The following is a 19,348-nucleotide window of genomic DNA, read 5'->3' on the forward strand; positions in this document are numbered from 1 at the left end:
ACTTGCGGAAAACAAGATAATAGAACGTTTATACTCACAGTGTCATCTCTTTACTAGGTATATTCCCTCCCTCCTTAAATCCTTTTTCCCTTCCCCCCAAGGTGGAGAGAGGGAATTTGAGGCTCCAGCAGAAAGCTCTGTGTACATTTCAGAGAGGATACTAGCTTTGTAGTTTGACCCACGTGACACCACTCAGTGATCTTGTACTGGCATTACAGACTCAGATGAAAGTGGGGTAAATTCCCTTTTAAGGTGTAATTGGAAAAGTGAAATTAAGGAAGCAGTGGTTTGATGCCAGAATATCCATTGGAACCTCCATTTGCTGATTTGTGGAGAATTCAGCAGTCTGTTTCTATACTTGGATTCTGGTCTGAATGTTTCTTGAAAAGTAACTCATAGTAGTTTAGGCTTTTTTTATTTTTATTTAAATTTTTTTTTTTATATTTGGAGCTTTTTTTCACTTTTTTTTCTCTACAGTTATCATGGTTTATTTTATTTTCTTTATTTTTTGGGGTTGCACTGGGTCTTCATTGCTGTGTGCGGGCTTTCTCTAGTTGTGGCGAGCGGGGGCTACTCTCCTTTGCGGTGCGAGGGCTTCTCATTGTGGTGGCTTCTCGTTGCGGAGCATGGGCTCTAGGTGCGTGGGCTTCACTAGTTGCAGCACGCGGGCTTCAGTAGTTGTGGCTCGCAGGCTTCAGTAGTTGTGGCTCGCGGGCTCTAGAGTGCAGGCTCAGTAGTTGCGGTGCACAGGCTTATTTGCTCCGTGGCACGTGGGATCTTCCTGGACCAGGGCTCGAACCCGTGTCCCCTGCATTGGCAGGTGGGTTCTTAACCACTGCACCACCAGGGAAGTCCCAGGTTAGACAATTTTCAGTCTATTTTGTCAGTTTATTATGACTTGTGTAGAATTTCTGCCTCCAGTCTCTACCAACTACAATCTACCTTACACACTCTTCTCTACCTTCTGTCACTCTTTTGCTCAGAAAATCTTCAGTGGCCCCCTATTGCCTAGTAATAAATTCTAAGGACTTTACCTTGATATTCAAATCCCCCATTCTACCTTTCCCTTGTTTCCTCTGGTGCCTTTTCTCCTGTCTCCCCAGCACTCCCCACCCCAAGATTTACAGAACGTACTCCACGTGTTCTAGTCTCCTGGGGTACAAAATACTGTCTCATGCTTTAAAGAATCGTCTTCCCTTTTTCTGGAATTCCCTATCCCCAGACCCCACCTCCTTTCCCAGCTCTCCCAGGGAAATGAACCTTCCATGTCCCAGTTTGCCATGATATATAGTTGCTTGATCCCCCTCTCCTCCTCTTAGTCTTTGAGCATCTTCGGGGCAGAGACTGTTTCTTTCCCACACGCTCAAACAGTTTTTAAAGTTTTAAGTTAGATTTGTGTGTATTTTGTATTGATGCCCCATGATCCTTTTTTTCCCTCTGGAAAAATTCTGTACACATGTAAAGAAAGTATCTTTTGTTTGCTTTGATAGAACCATGCTATTTTTATCTACTCTAGCGTTCATTTCCATAATTTCCTTAGGAACTTTGTCTGCTTTATCTGTCATGATTTAACAGTAGCATGTAGAAGCCCACAATGTATATTGGTATATTTGTACAAGAAATATTGTCAGATTATTTCCATATTCTATGGTCATGTTGTTAGATTTTCATTATTTAGATTTTCTTTATTAGTCATTTTAATGCTTTTTGTTTTGAAGTCTAATTGATCAAATTACTGTCCTAGTAAACTGCTTCTCTTGTCCTTACTCAGTCACAATAAACCTGTGTCATCTCCTTTCTTCTAATTGGTTTGACTTTTTTTTTTTTTTGCGGTACGCGGGCCTCTCACTGTTGTGGCCTCTCCCGTTGTGGAGCACAGGCTCCGGACGCACAGGCTCAGCGGCCATGGCTCACGGGCCCAGCCGCTCCGCAGCATGTGGGATCTTCCCGGACCGGGGCAAGAACCCGTGTCCCCAGCATCAGCAGGTGGCCTCTCAACCACTGCGCCACCAGGGAAGCCCTATTTCTAGTTTTTTAAAGAGCTTCCATACTGTTCCACAAAGTGGCTCTGTCAATTTACATTAGATAGATTAATAGATAGGCCAGGTTTATTGAAGTATGTTTAACATGCAGTAAATTTTACCGTTTTTTAGTGCACAGTCCTATGAGTTTTGATAAACCCATTCACTTGTGTAAGCACCACCCAAAGACAGAGATATAGAAAAGTTCTGTCACTGCAAAATCTTCCCTCGTGTGCTTTTGTAGTCATCCTTTCCCCCAACACAGCCACGGGTAATCACGGGTGATCTGTTTTCTGTATCTATACTTTTGCCTTTTCCACAATGTCACATAAGTGGAGTCACACAGTGTGTTGTGTTTTCAGTCTGAGTTATTTTACTTAGTATAGTGCATTTGAGGTTATCCATGTTGTTGCATGCATCCCTAGTTTGTTCCTTTTTCCTGCTGATTAGTATTCCATTTGAATAGACATACCTCAGTTGGTTTAACCATTCAGCAGTTTTTGGACACTTGGGTTGTTTCCAGTGGCTATTATAAATAAAGCTGCTTTGAACATTTGAACACAAGTCTTTGTGTGGACATATGTTTTCCTTTTTCTTAAGTAAATACCTAGGTATGGGATTGCTGGGCTGTAGAGTAAGGGTATACCTAACTTTATGAGAAACTACCAAAGTGCTTTCTAAAGTGGCCACACTGCATTCCTACCAGCAATATATGAGGGTTCCATTTGCTCTACCTCCTTAGCAACGATTGTCATATGCTGTGAGGTTAAGAGTCTAGGTTCATTTTTCCCATCTGTCCAGTTGTTTCAGCACCATTTATAGAAGCCCAATTATTTCTCTATTGAATTGCCTTGGCACCTTTTCCCATGTATGTACAGGCATGTTTTTGGACTCTATTCTGTTCTCTGTGTCTCTCCTGATGCTAATCCTACATTGTCTTGATTACTGTAGCTCTATAGTAAGCCATGAAAACATGCAGTATAAGTATAGTTTCTCCAACTTTGTTCTTTCTCACAATTGTTCTGCCCATTTGAGGTCTTTTGCATTTTCATATAATTTTTAGAGCGAGTATGTCAGTTTCTGCAGAAGAGGCTGCTTGGATTTTCATTGGCATTGCACTGAATCTTTTTTTTATATATATTTATAGCAGCTTTATTCATAGTTGCCAAAACTTGGAAGCAACCAAGATGTCCCTCAAAGGGTGAATGGATAAATAAACTGTGGTTTATTATTTATTCCAGTGGAATCTTGTTTAACACTAAAAGGAAATGAGCTATCAAGCCATAAAAAGACATGGTGGAAGCTTAAGTGCATACAGGCACACCTCGTTTTATTGTGCTTTACTTTATTGCACCTTGCTTTATTGTGTTTTTTTTCTTCCAGTTTCATTGGAATATAGGTGACATACAGCACTGTGTAAGCTTAGATACAGCATATCGATTTGACTTACATACATCATGAAATTATTACCACAGTAAGTTTAGTGACCATTAATCATCTCATATAGATACAAAAGAAAAGAAAAAGAAAACATATATTTTTCATTGCGGTGAGGACTCTTAGGATGTACTCTCTTAACAACTCTCATGTGTAACATATGGCAGTGTTAATCACATTTATCATGTTGTAAAATACATGTCTAATACTTATTTATCTTATAACAGGAAGTTTCTACCTTTTGACTGACTTCATCCAATTCCCCCTCCCCTAACCCCGACCTCTGGTAACCACAAATCTAATCTCTTTTTCTATCGGTTTGTTTGTTTTTGAGGTATAATTGACCTACAAGATTATGTTAGTTCCTGGTGTACAACATAGTGATTCTATATTTCTATACATTCTTAAATGATCACCACAATAAGTCTAGTTACCATCTGTCACTATTCAAAGATATTATATTATTTTTGACTATATTCCCCACACTGTACATTTCATACCCATGACTCATTTATTTTGTAGCTGGAAGTTGTACTTCTTAATCTCCCTCACTTATTTCTCTCCTCCTTTCCTCTCCTCCCCTCTGGCAACCACCTGTTTATTTTCTGTATCTATGACTCTGTTTTGTTATGTTTGTTAATTTGCTTTTTTAGAGTCCACATATAAATGCACTTATACAGTATTTGTCCTTCTCTGTCTGACTTATTTCACTTAGCATAATACCATGTAGGTTCATCCATGTTGTCACAAATGACAAGATTTCATTCTTTTTTGTGGCTGAGTAATATTTCATTACACACACACACACACACACACACACACACACACACTCCACATCTTTTTTAAACATTCATCTATCAGTGGGCACTTAGGGTGCCTCTATATCTTAGCTACTGTAAATAAGGCTGCAGTGAACATAGGGGTACATATATCTTTTTGAATTGGTGTTTTTGTTTTCTTCAGATAAATCTCCAGGAGTGGAATTGCTGGATCACATGGTAGTTCTATTTTTCATTTTTTGAGAAACCTCTATACCATTTTCCATAGTGGTTGCACCAATTTATGTTCCTGCCAACAGTGCACAGGGGTTCCCTTTTCTTCACATCCTCACCAACACTTGTTATCTGTTGTCTTTTTTTTAATAATAGCCATTCTGACAGTGTAAGATGTTATCAAACTAGACTACTTTCTCATACCATATACAGAAATGATTAAAGACTTAAATGGATTAAAGACTTAAATGTAAGACCTGAAACCATAAAAATCCTAGAAGAAGACATAGGCAGTATGCTCTTTGACATCAGTCTTAGCAATATTTTTTTGGATATGTCTCCTCAGGCAGGAGAAACAAAAGCAAAAATGGGACTACATGCATTGAATCTTTTGAATAATCTGATGAGTATGGTAGGCTAAATAATGTCCCTCAAAGATACCTACTTCCTAATCCATGGAACCTGTGTATATTAGCTTCTGTGGCAAAAAGGTGAATATTATCTTATATGGCAAAAGATGTAATTAAGTTAAAGATCTTGAGATGGGGAGAGTATTCTGGATTATCCAGGCAGGCCCTAAATGCATTCATGGGTTTCCATATAAGAGGGAGGCAGAAGGAGATACTATTAGGAGGAGAAGGCAATGCGATTGAGGCAGAGAAAGAGATTTGAAGATGCTGCCCTTCTGATTTTGATGATGGAGGAAGGGGCCCAAGGTAGTGCAAGGAATGCAGCTCTAGAAACTTGAAAAGGCAAGGAATGGATTCTCTCCTAGTCTCTGGAGACATGGCTCTGCTGACACCTTAGTTTTAATGTAGTGAACCCCATTGTGGACCTTTAGCCTCCAGAACTATAAGAGAATAAATGTGTATTGTTTTAAACCATCAAGTTCATAGTAATTTGTTATAGCAACCATAGGAAACTAATAGAGGATGTAAATTTTAACAATATTGATTTTTTTAATCTATAAAAATGGTGTATCTCTCCATTTATTTAGATCTTTAATTTTTTGGTAGTGTTAGGTTTCAGAGTATGTCTTGCACATATTTTGTTAAATTTATCTCTAAGTATTTCATATTTTGATACTGTTGTCAATGGTAGTTTTTCATAAACTTTTAATTTTAAATATTGTTAGGTTTATAGGAAAGTTGCAGTAAATGATAGTTTTTTTTTAAAGTGTCCATTTTCTCATTGCTAGCATATAGAAATGCAGTACATTTTTTTGTATATTTACCTTGTATCCTGCAACTTTTGCTAAATTCACTTATTAGATTTAGTAGCTTCTTTGGTAGAGTACTTAAGATTTTCTACATAGACATCATGTTGTCTGCAAATATCAGATTTACTCCTTCCTTTTGAATCTTTATCCCCTTTATTTCTTTTTCTTGTATTATATTTGTGGCTAGAACCTCCAGTACAGTGTTGAATAGATGTATTGAAGTGGACATACTTGCCTGGTTTCCAGTCTTAGGGGGAAGGTATTTAGTCTTTAACCATTAAGCATTTTTAACTAGGTTTTTTTCTAGATACCCTTCTAGCCCTAATTAGTTTAGAGCTTTTATCTTGAGTGAGTAGTGAATTATGTCAAATGTTTTTTCTGGAACTATTGAATAATCATATGGCTTCTCTTTTTCATTCTATTAATACAGTGAGTTACATTAACTGATTTCCAATGTTAAGTGAAACTTGCAGTCCTGGCTAAAGCACACTTAATCATAATGTAATATCCTTTTTATATATTGCTGGATTCAATATCCTGTTTTTTAGGGGTTTTGCATCTGTCTTCATGAAGGATACTGGTATGTAGTTTTCTTTCTTGGTCAGGTTTGGGTATCAGGGTAATGCTGGCTTCATAAAATACTGGGAAATGTTCCCCTCTCATCTTTTTCTGCAAGAGTTTGTGAAAAATTGGTACTATTTCTTCCTTATGTGTTTGGTAGATTTTGTCTGGCCCTGACATTTTCTTTGTGAGAAGGAGTCCAACTGCAATTTCAGTTTTTTAAATAGATATAGGAATATAAATATTTCTTCTTGTGTGAACTTTAATAATATCTTTATTTCAAGAAATGTATGTGCATAAAATTGTTCATAATATCCACTTCTAATCCCTGTAATGTTTGTAGGATTTGTAGTGATGTCCCCGCTTTCATTCTTTGTATTGGTAATTTGTGTCTACTGTTTCTTTTCTGATAACTCTAGGTATAGGTTTACCAATTTTCTTGATCTTTTCAGAGAACCAGCTTTTAGTTTCATTGATTTCTTTTTTCTTATGTGGACCATTTTTACAGTCTTTATTGAATTTGTTACAATATTGTTTCTGTTTTATGTTTTGGCTTTTTGGCTGCAAGGCATATGGGATCTTAGCTCCCCGACCAGGGATCGAACCTGCACCCCCTGCAATGGAAGGTGACGTTTTAATCACTGGACTGCCAGGGAAGTCCCTAGTTTCATTGATTTTTCTCTAACATGTTTCTTACTTAGTTCATTGATATTTGTGTGTATATTTATTATTTACTTCCATTCATTTTTTAAAAATTTCCTTCTCTTCCTAGTTTTTTAAGGTGAATCATAGATCGTTGACTTGAGAACTTTTCTACTTAGCGTTTGATGCTGTAAATTCCCCTTAAGTATTGCTTTAGCTATATCTCACATATTTTGGTATGTTGTGTTTTCACTTTCATTTAGTCCAGAATTTTAAAAATTTTCCTTGTGTTTTTTTTTCTTTTACCTATGGATTATTTAGAAGAGTATTGTTTAATTTGTAAGTATTTTGAGAATTTTTCAAATATCTTTAAGTTATTGACTTTTAGTTTAATCTCATTGTGCTTAGAGATTTACTTTGTATGATTTCAGTCCTTTTACATTTGTTGAGGATTGTTTTATGGCCCAGAATTCAGTCTGTCTTTGTGAATGTTCCATGTGCACCCAAATTTGCACTTGAATTTGTATTCTGCTGTTGTTGGGAGGAATGCTTTATCAATATCAATTAGGTCATGTTGGTTGATAGTGTTATTACAAACTTGTATATCCTTAGTAATTCTCTATGTGTTCTATCAGTTACTGAGAGAGAAGTGTTAATTTCCAGTAATAGTTGTGGATTTTTCTGTTTCTCCTTAATGTTTTAATTATTAGTGTTTTCTACGTGTATTTTGAAGCTTTGCTATTAGGTACATGAATATTTACAGTTGCTAGATCCTCCTCCAACACAAATCACCTCTTTATCATTATGTATGCTCCTGTTTGTCCCTGGTAATATTCCTTGTTCAAAAATATATCTTAGGGCTTCCCTGGTGGCACAGTGGTTGGGAGTCCGCCTGCCGATGCAGGGGGCGCGGGTTCGTGCCCCGGTCTGGGAGGATCCTGTGTGTCGCGGAGCGGCTGGGCCCGTGGGCCATGGCCGCTGATCCTGCGCGTCCGGAGCCTGTGCTCCGCAACGGGAGAGGCCACAACAGTGAGAGGCCCGCGTACCAAAAAAAAAAAAATATATATATATATATATATATATATATATATATATATAAACCTTATATTGTGGTAGGCAGAATGATTCCCCCAGAGACATCCAGGCCATTAAGCCCTGGAACCTATGAATATGTTATGTTACACGGTAAAGGGGATTTTGCAGATGTCTTTAAGGTTACAGTATTAGTTTTTATTGCATCCGTGACAAATTACCACAGATTTAGTGTCTTAAAACTACACTAACTTATTATCTCATAGTTCTGTAGGTCAGAAGTACAGGTACAGCATGGCTCAGTTGGATCTTCTGCTTAGAGTCTCACAAGGCTGGAATCAAGGTGTCAGCAGGGCTCTGTACCTTTCTTGAGGCTCTGGAGATTAATCTGCTTCCAAACTCATTTGGGTTGTTGTCAGAATTTAGTTCCTCGTGGTTGTAGGGCTAACGACCCCATTTCCTTGCTGGCTGTCAGCTAGGAGTTAGTCTCACCTTCTAGAGTCGGCTTGCATTCCTTGGCTCATGACTCCCGTCCTCCATCTTCAAAGCCAGCAAAGGCAGGTGGAGTCCTTCTCACTTTTGGAATCTCACTGACTTCCCCTTCTGCCTTATCTCTCCTCTTCTGCCACATCTCTCTGACTTACTTGTATGCCTTCCTCTTCTGCTTTTAAGGGCTCATGTGATTACATTGGACACAACTGGATAATCTGGGATAATCTCCATATTTTAAAGTTGGCTGATTAGTACCCTTAATTCCATCTGCAGAGTCCTTTCATGGTAGTACGTAGATTAGTGCTTGACTGAATAACTGAGGACAGGAATCTTGGGGAACATATTTAGAATTCTGCCTACCACAGTTGTGGACTTTAAGATAGGAAGAGTATCCTGGATTATCCAGGTGGACCCAATCTAATCACATAAGGTCTTAAAAGCATAGCACTTTCTCTGGAAGCAGGAGCCATATGGCAAAAGAAGTCAGAAGCATGAGAAAGATTCGATATGCTGCTGCTGGCTTTGAATGTAGAGGCCTATGTTCTTCTCAGAGAGAGAACCCTAGGACCTAAGGGCAGCCTCCAGCTGACAGCCAGCAAAGAAACTAAGATCTTAGCCCTACAACCACAAGAAACAGGATTGCCAACAACCTGAATGAACTTGGAAACAGATTCTTCCCAGAGTCACCCGAGAAGAGCCCAGTCAACTGACATCTTGATTTAATTTATGAGACTCTGAGCAGAGAAACCAACTAAGCCTGTCTGGACTTCTGACACACACAGCTGTGAGATAATAAATTTGCGTTCTTTTAAGCTGCTAAGTTTGTGGTAATTTGTTATAGCAGCAATAGAAGACTAAAACAGATATTAGTAAAGTCACTCTTTCTTCTGGTTAGTGTTTGCCTGGTATAACTTTTTCTGTCCTTATTATCTATCTGTCACTTTGTAGATAGATAAAGTAGGTTTCTTATAGATAGCATATAGTTCTCTTGCTGTTTTAAATCCAGCCTGACGATCTTTGTCTTTTAATTGGTAATTAGACCATTTATATTTCATGTAATTGTCAATGGGGTTGGGTTTTAACTGCCTTCTTACTGCAGTCTGGAAATTGCCTCCAGGCAGTAAGCTGGGGCATTGATAGAGTTTATCTCCTTTGTTTTCTTTCCTTCTGCCATCACGGTCCTTCACTGCCTGTTGTTCACTGTCTGAAAACTGTTGTTTCATATATTTTGTCCAGTTTCTTGTTTAAGGTGGGAAGGAAAACTCCATCCCTCTTACTGTATCAAAGCTGGAAGTAGAAGTCCTCAACTATGTAATTTCTAATTAATATTTTAAAAACATCCTCTTCATGAAGTCCCTTTTATGTGAAATATGAATGTATGTTTATATGTATAATCCAGTCACAAAAAGGATAATACATATACTAAAATATTACTGTATATGAATATGGCAGATGGCTACCTGTTTAAAAATAGAATCAAATAATTAGTCAGTGACAGAACTTGACCATATCCTGAACCTGTCCACTGTTTTCAGTCTCCATGTCTTGATGGCTAGTTCCTTCTGCTTGGAGTGCTTCCTCAGCTCCTATCCTTTCCTGCCTGGCAGCTTTCCATGTATCCTCCAGAACCAGCTCCAGGGTCATCACCTCTCTGCTTCCCAGTCCCCCCAGACAGAATCCGTATTTCTTCTTCTGGGCTGCCGTCACACTCCACCCATAGAACCATTATGGCACAGGCCATGCTGTGCTGTAAGTATATGTTTCTGTGTGGACCCTCTCCTACCAGGAAGCCCTGGGAAGCAGGAAACTTATTTTAGTCTTCTTTATATTTGTCTTATCCTCTAACAACAGTATGTCTTCTACATAGAATTTTTGATATATGATTATTGAATTAGTGACTCTCTTCATGTGCTAGAAAGCAATGTTGTTATTACTCCTCATTTTAATATCACATATTTGTGAGTGTGAATCCTCTTTAATCATTTTGCTTTTCTCCCAGTAAATTCCTCATCTATGCCTGTCTGCTGCTGTTCTCTGTGTTGCTGGCCCTTCGTCTGGATGGCATCATTCAGTGGAGTTACTGGGCTGTCTTTGCTCCAATATGGCTGTGGAAGTTAATGGTCATTGTTGGAGCCTCGGTTGGAACTGGAGTCTGGGCACGAAATCCCCAATATCGGTAATACTGCTTTATAAAACCTTTTGGTCTCTACTCTGAGCCGAGGGGGGGCAGTATCTTGTTTTTCACTTTATCAAAAGTCAGGACTATTTTCTTTTCTACCTCTCTGAGGTTTTCTAAGAACTATAATATAGGCAAGCTGAGTTCTGTTTTAAGTTTTTAAAAATTAAGTGTTTGCTATCCACTTTTTAACAAATGCACTGTTATTTTAGGTGCTTAAGTTCCTAGCCAGCCTACAAAAGCTTAAGTAATCTAACATGCATCCAAAGTATAGAACTGTTATACCATGCTAGACAAGGACATATAAAACCATCATGTTTGTAGGAGCAGTTCTACAAACCACAGGTCTAGCTTTGGCCATCAGGGATATATCCTTCTCCACTCAGTCCTGGAACTGGGTCTCCCCTTGTCCCAATCTCCTAGTCCTGGGGTTTTAGGACTGTTAGTGTGGAGGAGGCAGCTTGGCCAGGAAACAGTTAGGTCCTGAGACAGGAAGAGGTGAGACCCAGATGCCGTGAAGGAGAGCAGAGCCTTGGGGGCCGGGCAGAGGCGCACCCTTTACCTTCACCCCCACCTCCCCTCACGCCTTTCTTCTTGGACGGTGTTCTGGTCCAAGTTCCTGTCGTGAGCTCACTCCAGTGTGCAGCCTGGTGCTGCTGGGGCCCACAAGAGTCTCTCTGCTCTCCCTCACAAAGTTTGGAACTTTGGAAAGGAAAAAGGGGGACTTGAGAGTGAGGGGCTGTTCTGAACCATCACCAGGAAGATGAGGAGTGGAGAAATGCCGGGTAGGCAGGTGGGGAGAGAAGAGGGGGACAGTGCAGCTGCTCACGTGAGAAAAGTGTAGAAGTGGGGACCATCTCAGCTTGTTTAAGTCTTTGTTATGAACTTTAAAAATGAGATTTAGGTCGAGTAAAATATGTTACCGCGTACGCATCTAAGAACTTGAAAATAGCTACACAAAGAGCCCTGGCAGATGGGGGACATTCATGTGTAGCTTAGATTTTTTAAGTTCTTAGGTTTTTCTTTTTTAAGATTACCCGTGTGGCCATAAATCTTTTATTTTTTATGAGGTATTTTCAGATATCTAATGTTTGCTACTCAAAGAATGAAAAGTTACATAGCTAAACATTTTAAGTTCCACTAGTTATTTAGAAGCTATCTGAACTTTTCTCTGTTGGTTACATTTAAGATTCCTTTCCAGATTCCCTTAAGAAAAGGAACTGTATGTGCGTAGTTGAATGTCCTGAATGCACAGACATGGTCATTCTAGTGTCAGTACTGTCCAGTGGGACACTGCTGGGGCCTGTAGAAATAACCACTGGCCTCATTCTCTCTGTGCCCTAAATTTACAAGCATTTGTCACCAGCATGACACACCACAAATGTTCATCTGTATTTTGAATGAAGCACAGCCAGCCTTGCAAATGCATTGTTAAGCATTTTCCTGATTAGTGGCCTTATTATTTTTTTAATTGTTAACCTATTAAGTCCAAGCATGATCCTTAAGCAGCTTTAACTGATTTAAAGAACAGTTTTAATGGCTCTTCTTTATCATCTGCAGGTGTCAATTCATCCTAATGGAATAGAAAGGAAAATAAAAAGGCATTCACAATTTTATTTGCATTTTAAAATAGCACCTAACAACAGTTGCTGTATTTTCTTGAAATAGCACACACTTATTCATAAAACTAGAGCTATTTTGATAGTATTGCATGAAATGTGATTTACATGGTTTTTAATTCATTGAGAGACAGGGATCGTGAGATTTAAGGGATATTTCAGATTTTAGCAGTAGAAGCAATCAGCTTAAATAATCTTGGAAGTAGTTGAACTTAAAGTTATGAACCAGAGTGTTTATGTGCACTGTCAGGAAGTAATAACTGTGGCTCTTGCTTCTGAGAATATCTTTATTCCGTTCAAAGTCTAAGTCTGGTTTGGTTGTAAATGTTCATTTCTCGTCCTGTAGTAGTTCTTTGATGTTTGAAAGATTGCCTGTTAAGGAGGAATGTTGGTTTAGCTTTCTACCTGATTTTCCTGAGCCTTTTGTTAAATTTACAAATACGGTCCTTAGTACCCACGTAAGCTGGCATTTGCCCTGAGCTGCCTGCTTGTTACGGAGACTCCGAGCTGAGGGTGTTTTTCTTCGCCTTCTGTCCCTTTCCAGAGCAGAAGGGGAAACGTGTGTGGAGTTCAAGGCGATGCTGATCGCGGTGGGCATCCACTTGCTGCTGCTGATGTTTGAAGTGCTGGTCTGCGACAGGATCGAGCGAGGCAGCCACTTCTGGCTCCTGGTCTTCATGCCGCTCTTCTTCGTTTCCCCAGTGTCTGTGGCAGCCTGTGTTTGGGGCTTTCGACATGACAGGTCACTGGAGGTGAGCTTTCGTATATTTAAGCAGGTTTTAAAATGCAAAATCGTTTGGTCAGTTATTGTAATGGAGACTTCTTGTCCTTGGTTAGGAAGAGGTTGATCACTAACGCTAGATCATGGTACGTAAGGAAACGAAAGATGATGGAAATAATCATGTTTCTCTTTCTTGACTTAGAACGCTGGTTTTTCACTGAGGCCATCAGGCTTCTTCCAGCTTCACGTCTTTCCCTGCCCACCTGGATCAGCCAGCTTCTCCAGAGAAACAGAACCAGTAGGATAGATGTAGATGTAGATATAGACGTAGATGTGCGGCTAGATATGTGCGGCAAGTCTGAAATTGATGGCGCAGGCTGGCGGGCTGGAGACTCAGCAGGATATCTCCCTCTCCAGGAAACCTCAGTTTTTGCTCTTCAGGCCTTTTAACTGATTGGATGAGACCTACCCACATCATGGAGGGAAATCTCCTTTTCTTAAAGTCAGTACCCTTACAGCAATACCTAGATTATAGTTTGGTTAAACGACCGGGTACTACAGCCCAGCCAAGCTGACGTGTAAAACTAACCAGCACAGCACCTCAGACCCCATGACCAGCACTTTGTCTGCTCCCTGGCTAGCTTATCCTGATGGGCCTATATGTTCATTTAGTAAGCATTTATCGAGTATTTACTATACGCCAAGCCCTCTTGGCCTAAATGTAAGGGATACACACACGAATGAAAAAGCAATACTAGCAATGCTAATAGTAGTAATGAAAATAATAGCAGATAATATTTATTGACCACTTGCTGTGTACCAGGCCTGGGGCTGGATGCTTCCATGCAGTAGGATCTCGTTGAAGATCTGCAGCAACCCCGTGACGTGGCTGCACTTGCCACCCCTGGTTTCCAGAAAGGGTAGGGAATTTGTTCCTGGCCGCTTATCCAGGGGCAGGGCGAGGATTCCATTGCAGGCAGCCCGACTCCAAAGCCCGTGCGCCGAACTGCCCAGAAGCTGAGGGCCCACAGCCGGGTCCAGAATGGCTCGAGGGGGGAAACTGGACACTGTGGATGCCGTGTTGAGCTGCGCGGGTCGAGAGCGGAGGAAGAAGACCGCAGTTGGTCAGAAGGGAGAGTGGGAGCTGGTGGGTGGCAGCTCAGGGTACTTGAACCTGGCGAGGGAGGTACCCACAGTGGGAGAGTGATGGAGCCAGGCCCCGGGGCACCACTGGGAACAGGGCCCCGAGTGACAGGAGCGGCTGTGCCTGGCACGGGGAGAGCGACCCCTCAGCCCTGGTCCGGGCGGCCATGGAGGGAGGGGAGCCCTGGGGGCCTGCTCTCAGCCTCCCTGCGCTTGCCCTCCCGCTTCAGACCCTCTGCCCCGCCAGGTCCTCCAAGAATTTGCTCTTGAACTGGTCCACTCTCCAGCGACCTCGCTCTCTCATCTGAAAGGGAAAACAGAAAACAGCAGCAATACCCCCTCAGGCCTCCGTTTGCCTCTCGTGCATCTTCCTTCCTCACAGAAAGGCTCTGGGAAGCAGTGCGGCAGGGACCCCGCATTCTCTGCTCCGGCACGTGCTCCCCGTGGCCTGTGGCCTCATCCGGGGGCCTCTTGAGCCCCCATCTTGTCTGGCCGCTGGCCGCGCTGTAGCTCCTGACACCCCTGGTCCCTTGACCAGTCTGGCCACCTCTGCCTGCGTTCAGCTCCTTCTCTGAAGTATTCTTCCTCCGTCCGCTCCTTGCACGTTGCTGTTGCATAGGATTCTAGTCCTGGGCGTTTTCTGTCCTCACTGCGTGCACTTCCTCTGAATGATCTTGTTCACACTTCCTGCCTCCACTGCCACGTACGTGCTCTCACTTCCTAAATTCGCATTTGTAAACTCCGATTTCTACACGAGCTCCAGACTCATCCAACTTCCCCTGAATCTCTATTCCCTGTATTAGTTCGAGGCACCATTTCCACCCAGTCACACTTACCTGTCTACTTTGTGCCTCTGTTGCTTTGCATTTTTCTCTATTATCTGAGCAAAATGAAGTAAAACCAAGCTTTAAAAATCATTTATAAAAGCTTACATTAAGCAAAATCACTGAGGTCAAGGCTGCTCGATTTTACCTATTTGGGGCCGTGTTTCTCAGTGGGGCTGGGTATGCGCTTGGCGTTTTGGATAGGAAATGTTTTGTTGAACAGGACTGTGCCCTGCATTTCAGGACACTTATCCCTGACCTCTGCCCACTAAACACTAGCGGAGGTGCTCCCTCAAGTCATTGTGACAGCCATTAGGGCCCCTGCACATGTCCTAGCTCTTCCGCAGGTGAGCAGCATTACCCAGGTTGAAAAGCGCTCAGAAAGTTCTATAAATACTGTTGGATGAGGGCTGAGGAGGAGGTTTAAGAAAACTGAAAATTTGGAACTTTGTCTCTTAGAAAGTAAAAGCATGTACAAGGGCTAGGACTATACTGGGCACGAAACCGTATTTTCCTAATGCATTGTGGCCACACTCTTGGCAATCTACCTATGAGAAGAAAGCACATGCCAAGAGTTGAGCTCCCTCCTGGTTCTTGTGTCCCAGGAGGAGTACCTACGTTGGCTAGGGGGTGACTGGGGCTAGGTTCCCCCAGAGCCCTGAAGGAGGAGTCCGGGTGAGCCAGGGTGCCCTGTGCAGGTAGGAAGGGGATGGTATTTTTCAGGCAGAGGAAATAACACATAAGAAGCCGTAGATGCAGAAGAAAGTCTGTCATGTTGAGTGGACCAGTGACTCAGATATGACTGGAGCACAGTTTTGTAAGATGCAGAGAGTCCTAGAGGTGGAACATGGTGATGGTGTCACAGCCACAGTCATACGGTGGTAATATGAATGAACGTACTTAACACCATTAAACTGTACCCTGAAAGACGGTCAGGACAAAGAGGGTAAGTTTTACATTACGTGTATTTTTCCACAGTAAAAAGAAAAAAAATGCCTGGAGCATGAAGTACAAAGGAGGGAGCCGGGGAGGAGGGGGTCTGCATAGAGGGATTGGGCTGAGTAAGGGCCAGTCCTCAGTCCTCAAGGCGTTGCTGAGCTTCCCAGGACACCATAATGAGCTCCCAGGGGCACCATGGGATACCAGACATTTCTGAGGGAAAAGCAGTGACCCCTGACATCTGTAGGGACACCCTACGGACTACTAGCTCCATGTAGTTTAGGGCTTCACTATGAGGTCACACTACATTCATTTCGATAGTGTCATGGAAGAGTCTAAGTTGTTGGCAGTCGCTGGGATGAGAAGGCAATGCTGTGCAAAAATGCATACGGAGAGCAGGTGATGAGGGTGGCAGTGTCTTGAGGAATGGTGCAGTGCCAGCAGGCACACACGTCCCACCAGGAATTACTTGTAGTTAGCTAAGAATGGGACACACATAATATTTTTCTTTCAATTAACGTGAGGTAATTTTTTTTTTAGATGGCTACTTAGGATAAGCACTCAGTTTAGATCTAATGACTTAAATCAGTGGAACTGTTAGGTGTTTCTTTTGGCCCAGAGGCCTCAGAAAGAATTGCTGAGTCGCTAAATGCCCTGGGAACTGGGAACTTTGGGGCAGCTCTGGGCCAGGTCACGTGGCGTCCTGTGACTTTCATCCTGTGGGCAGTGATGAGCCCTTGAAGAGCAGTGAGCACTGCAGCCAGAAGGAGGGCCGCCTGCGGGGCATTCGGGAGCACGAGGGCCCGAGGAAGCAGGAGTAGTCGGGATGGGGGCCGGGCTAGGGATGCTAGAGAAGTCTGCACGGTGGAGGACAGGGCCAAGTGCCTGAGCCTGAGGGTGTGGGAAACAGAATGCGGGCTGCCCTCCTGTGTCCTGATTTGGGGAATCAGGCCACAGCGGTAGCTCCCGGTGAGACAGGGTGAAGGCAGCAAGGTGCGGGAGGTGGGGTAATGAACTCGGGGGAGAAGGGCTTCCTCTGAAGTGCCTCAGGGAGAGTCGGCTCTGGGCCACAGCAGGAAGGCCAAGGTGGAGACAGGTTGGAGAAGCGAGCAGTAGGAGGTCGCGCAGGCCAGGGATGTGGAGGCTGGCTCTGCTCCCCACCCCAGGGCAGGGTGAGGGAGTGAAAGCACGTGTGTTTGTGTCTGAGTCTCTACAGTGGGGAGAGAGGCTGAGTTTAAGGCTTTGGGGGGCATCACCATGTAAGGAGAGGAAAAGGCACATGAAAGGGAAGTGTCAGAGACCAGGAGGATGGCGAGACTGCACGCTGGGATCCTCGGAGGAGGGAGGAGTGGTGGGCAATCTCCCACGCTGCAGAGACGCCCAGTAGGATGCCAGCTGAAGTGGTCCGACGCTGCAGAGCTGATCAGGTGACCTTGATGAAAGCAGTTTCCCGGTGGTCCTGAGGGTGGAGGCCGGGCCACAGTGGGTGGAGCTTGGAGTGGCAGGGGTGGCCGTAGGGACTCGAGTGTCCATGGTGTCTCACAGAGCTTGATGGTTTGGGGTTAGTTTGTGTTGAATGGGAATGAGTTGAACATGTTTCTGTGCTTCTGGGAAGGATCGTGGAGTGGCGGGGTTAAAGATGCAATAAAGAATCCGTAATTGATGTCTTGATGTGACAGGGTCCTCGAGGAGCCAGAAAGGAAGGGGTGGGATGCAGGCCGAGTTCCAGGTACAAGAAGAAAGCAGTACAGGGCTGATTAAGAACAGAGATGTTTGCGGGTAGGCGCAGAAAGAAAGCTGGGGGAGACCACCAGAGACTGCGTCTCTGCAGATCGCGAGCCTGGAGACGGGCCATTGCCTGGATGAGCATAAAGGGCCGAGCAGCCACTGAGCAGAGGACGAGGCCCAAGGCCAGGCCGGGTTCCTCCTTGACACAGCACTGCTTTGCTCCTCCGGTGCTGAGAATCAGGAGGTTGCAACTTGACATAATAAAACTTTTGCTGCATTATAATTTGCATTGCCTTTTAGTGTGTTAACCAAACAATTGTGGTATTGAATGCAACCGTTATTTTGTTTAACTGATTCTTCTCTTCATTTTTAGTTAGAAATCCTGTGTTCTGTCAACATTCTCCAGTTCATATTCATTGCCTTAAGACTGGACAAGATCATCCACTGGCCGTGGCTTGTATGTAACTTTTAAAATCCTTAAATAAACTTTTCTTTTTATTATAAAAGTCATTCATGTTTATTGTAGAAATGTCGGAAAAGACAGGCAAGCGAAGGTAATAGGATAATAATCACCCATAATCCACTGGGAGATAACATGGTTAGTGTTTTTTGTTTCCTTGTTTGGGGGTTTATTGTTTCATAAAGATAATTGAGATCATACTGCATGTATAATTTGGTATCCTACTTTGTTGTTCTAATGTTGTATTATAAGCATTTTTACATGTCAATAAAAGGTTCTTGTAAGCATGACTTTTCAAGTTTAATTGATGCAAAATATTCTTCAAATACATTTATGAGACTGTCCCCTCATTTCTGAATATTGAAGTTGTTACTGGTGTTTTACAATTATAAATCATGCTGCAGCATATAATTTTGTGCATAAAAATCTTTGCCTGTTTTTTTTTTTCATTGTTTTCCTAGGAAGGACTACAGAAACAGTATTACTGGGCCAGAGGGTGGGAACTTTTTGAGATGTTGAAATACAAACTGCACTGCCAACACCCTTTTCCAAAAAGCTATGCCAGTTTACACTCCTGCCAGGGGTGAAGTCTGAGTCATGCGAGTGACCTCTTGCTTCCGTTAATGGGTGTTCGGTTAAAACTGATTGTGCATAGATAGACAGAAGAATGGATGGAGAGAGAGAGATATATGGCAAGCTGCAAATTAGAGAAAACAGTACGGTTTCAACTAGTAACGCATAGAAAGAAGATGAGACAAAAGGTAGAAGAATTATCTTGCCTCTGGGAGGCGAGGTCTTGCCAGGGTTTGGGGTTTTCTCCCCGGCCCCACCCTGCTTGATGTGTACTTTTGTACATAAGACATTGTCTGTGATTAACATGGTTTACCTTTAAAAAAAGAAAGAACAAAGGTAAAAAATATAGTTAAAAAAAAAGAAAATATTCATTTGGCGACAAGGAAGAAAATATGGGAACATTAGTTACCTCTCTAGTGAATAAAGACAAGATCCATCCCTTCTGCCTAAAATCTCTGATAAAACATTCATAATAAAACATACTGTTCAGGCGCCCATCTTCCATCTTCAGGGTGCTGTGTCTAGAGAACAGTAATTGGGTTCAGAGCTTTCTGTTGTGCCATGGAGGAAACAAATCTGGGTAAGACCAAAATTTTAGTGTAAGGTGAAATCAGAAAAAAAAAAAGATTAGGAATTGTGCATGTTTTCTAAAGATGAACAGAGGAATTTTTCCAGCCCCAATCCTGTGCAAGTCCCAGCAGATGAAGCAGCCAGATTGCAGGTTTCCCACAGTGTTCAAGAGAAACCAAGTGAGGCTGGTCGCTAACAT

The 19,348-nt window shown here is 42.4% G+C and overlaps 1 protein-coding gene across 1 annotated transcript in view; it reads left to right on the forward strand.

Annotated features, from left to right (window-relative positions):
• Nucleotides 1-19,348, forward strand: part of TMEM185A (transmembrane protein 185A) — a 31,247-nt gene that overhangs the window by 6,147 nt on the left and 5,752 nt on the right. Inside the window, exons 2-4 of the mRNA XM_067724946.1 lie at nt 10,396-10,572; nt 12,736-12,943; nt 17,920-18,003. Coding sequence (XP_067581047.1) covers nt 10,396-10,572; nt 12,736-12,943; nt 17,920-18,003 — 469 coding nt within the window. The remainder of the gene's footprint in view (nt 1-10,395; nt 10,573-12,735; nt 12,944-17,919; nt 18,004-19,348) is intronic.

Source organism: Pseudorca crassidens, unplaced genomic scaffold (genome assembly GCF_039906515.1).
Source record: "Pseudorca crassidens isolate mPseCra1 unplaced genomic scaffold, mPseCra1.hap1 Scaffold_228, whole genome shotgun sequence".
Taxonomy (NCBI): Eukaryota; Metazoa; Chordata; class Mammalia; order Artiodactyla; family Delphinidae; genus Pseudorca; species Pseudorca crassidens.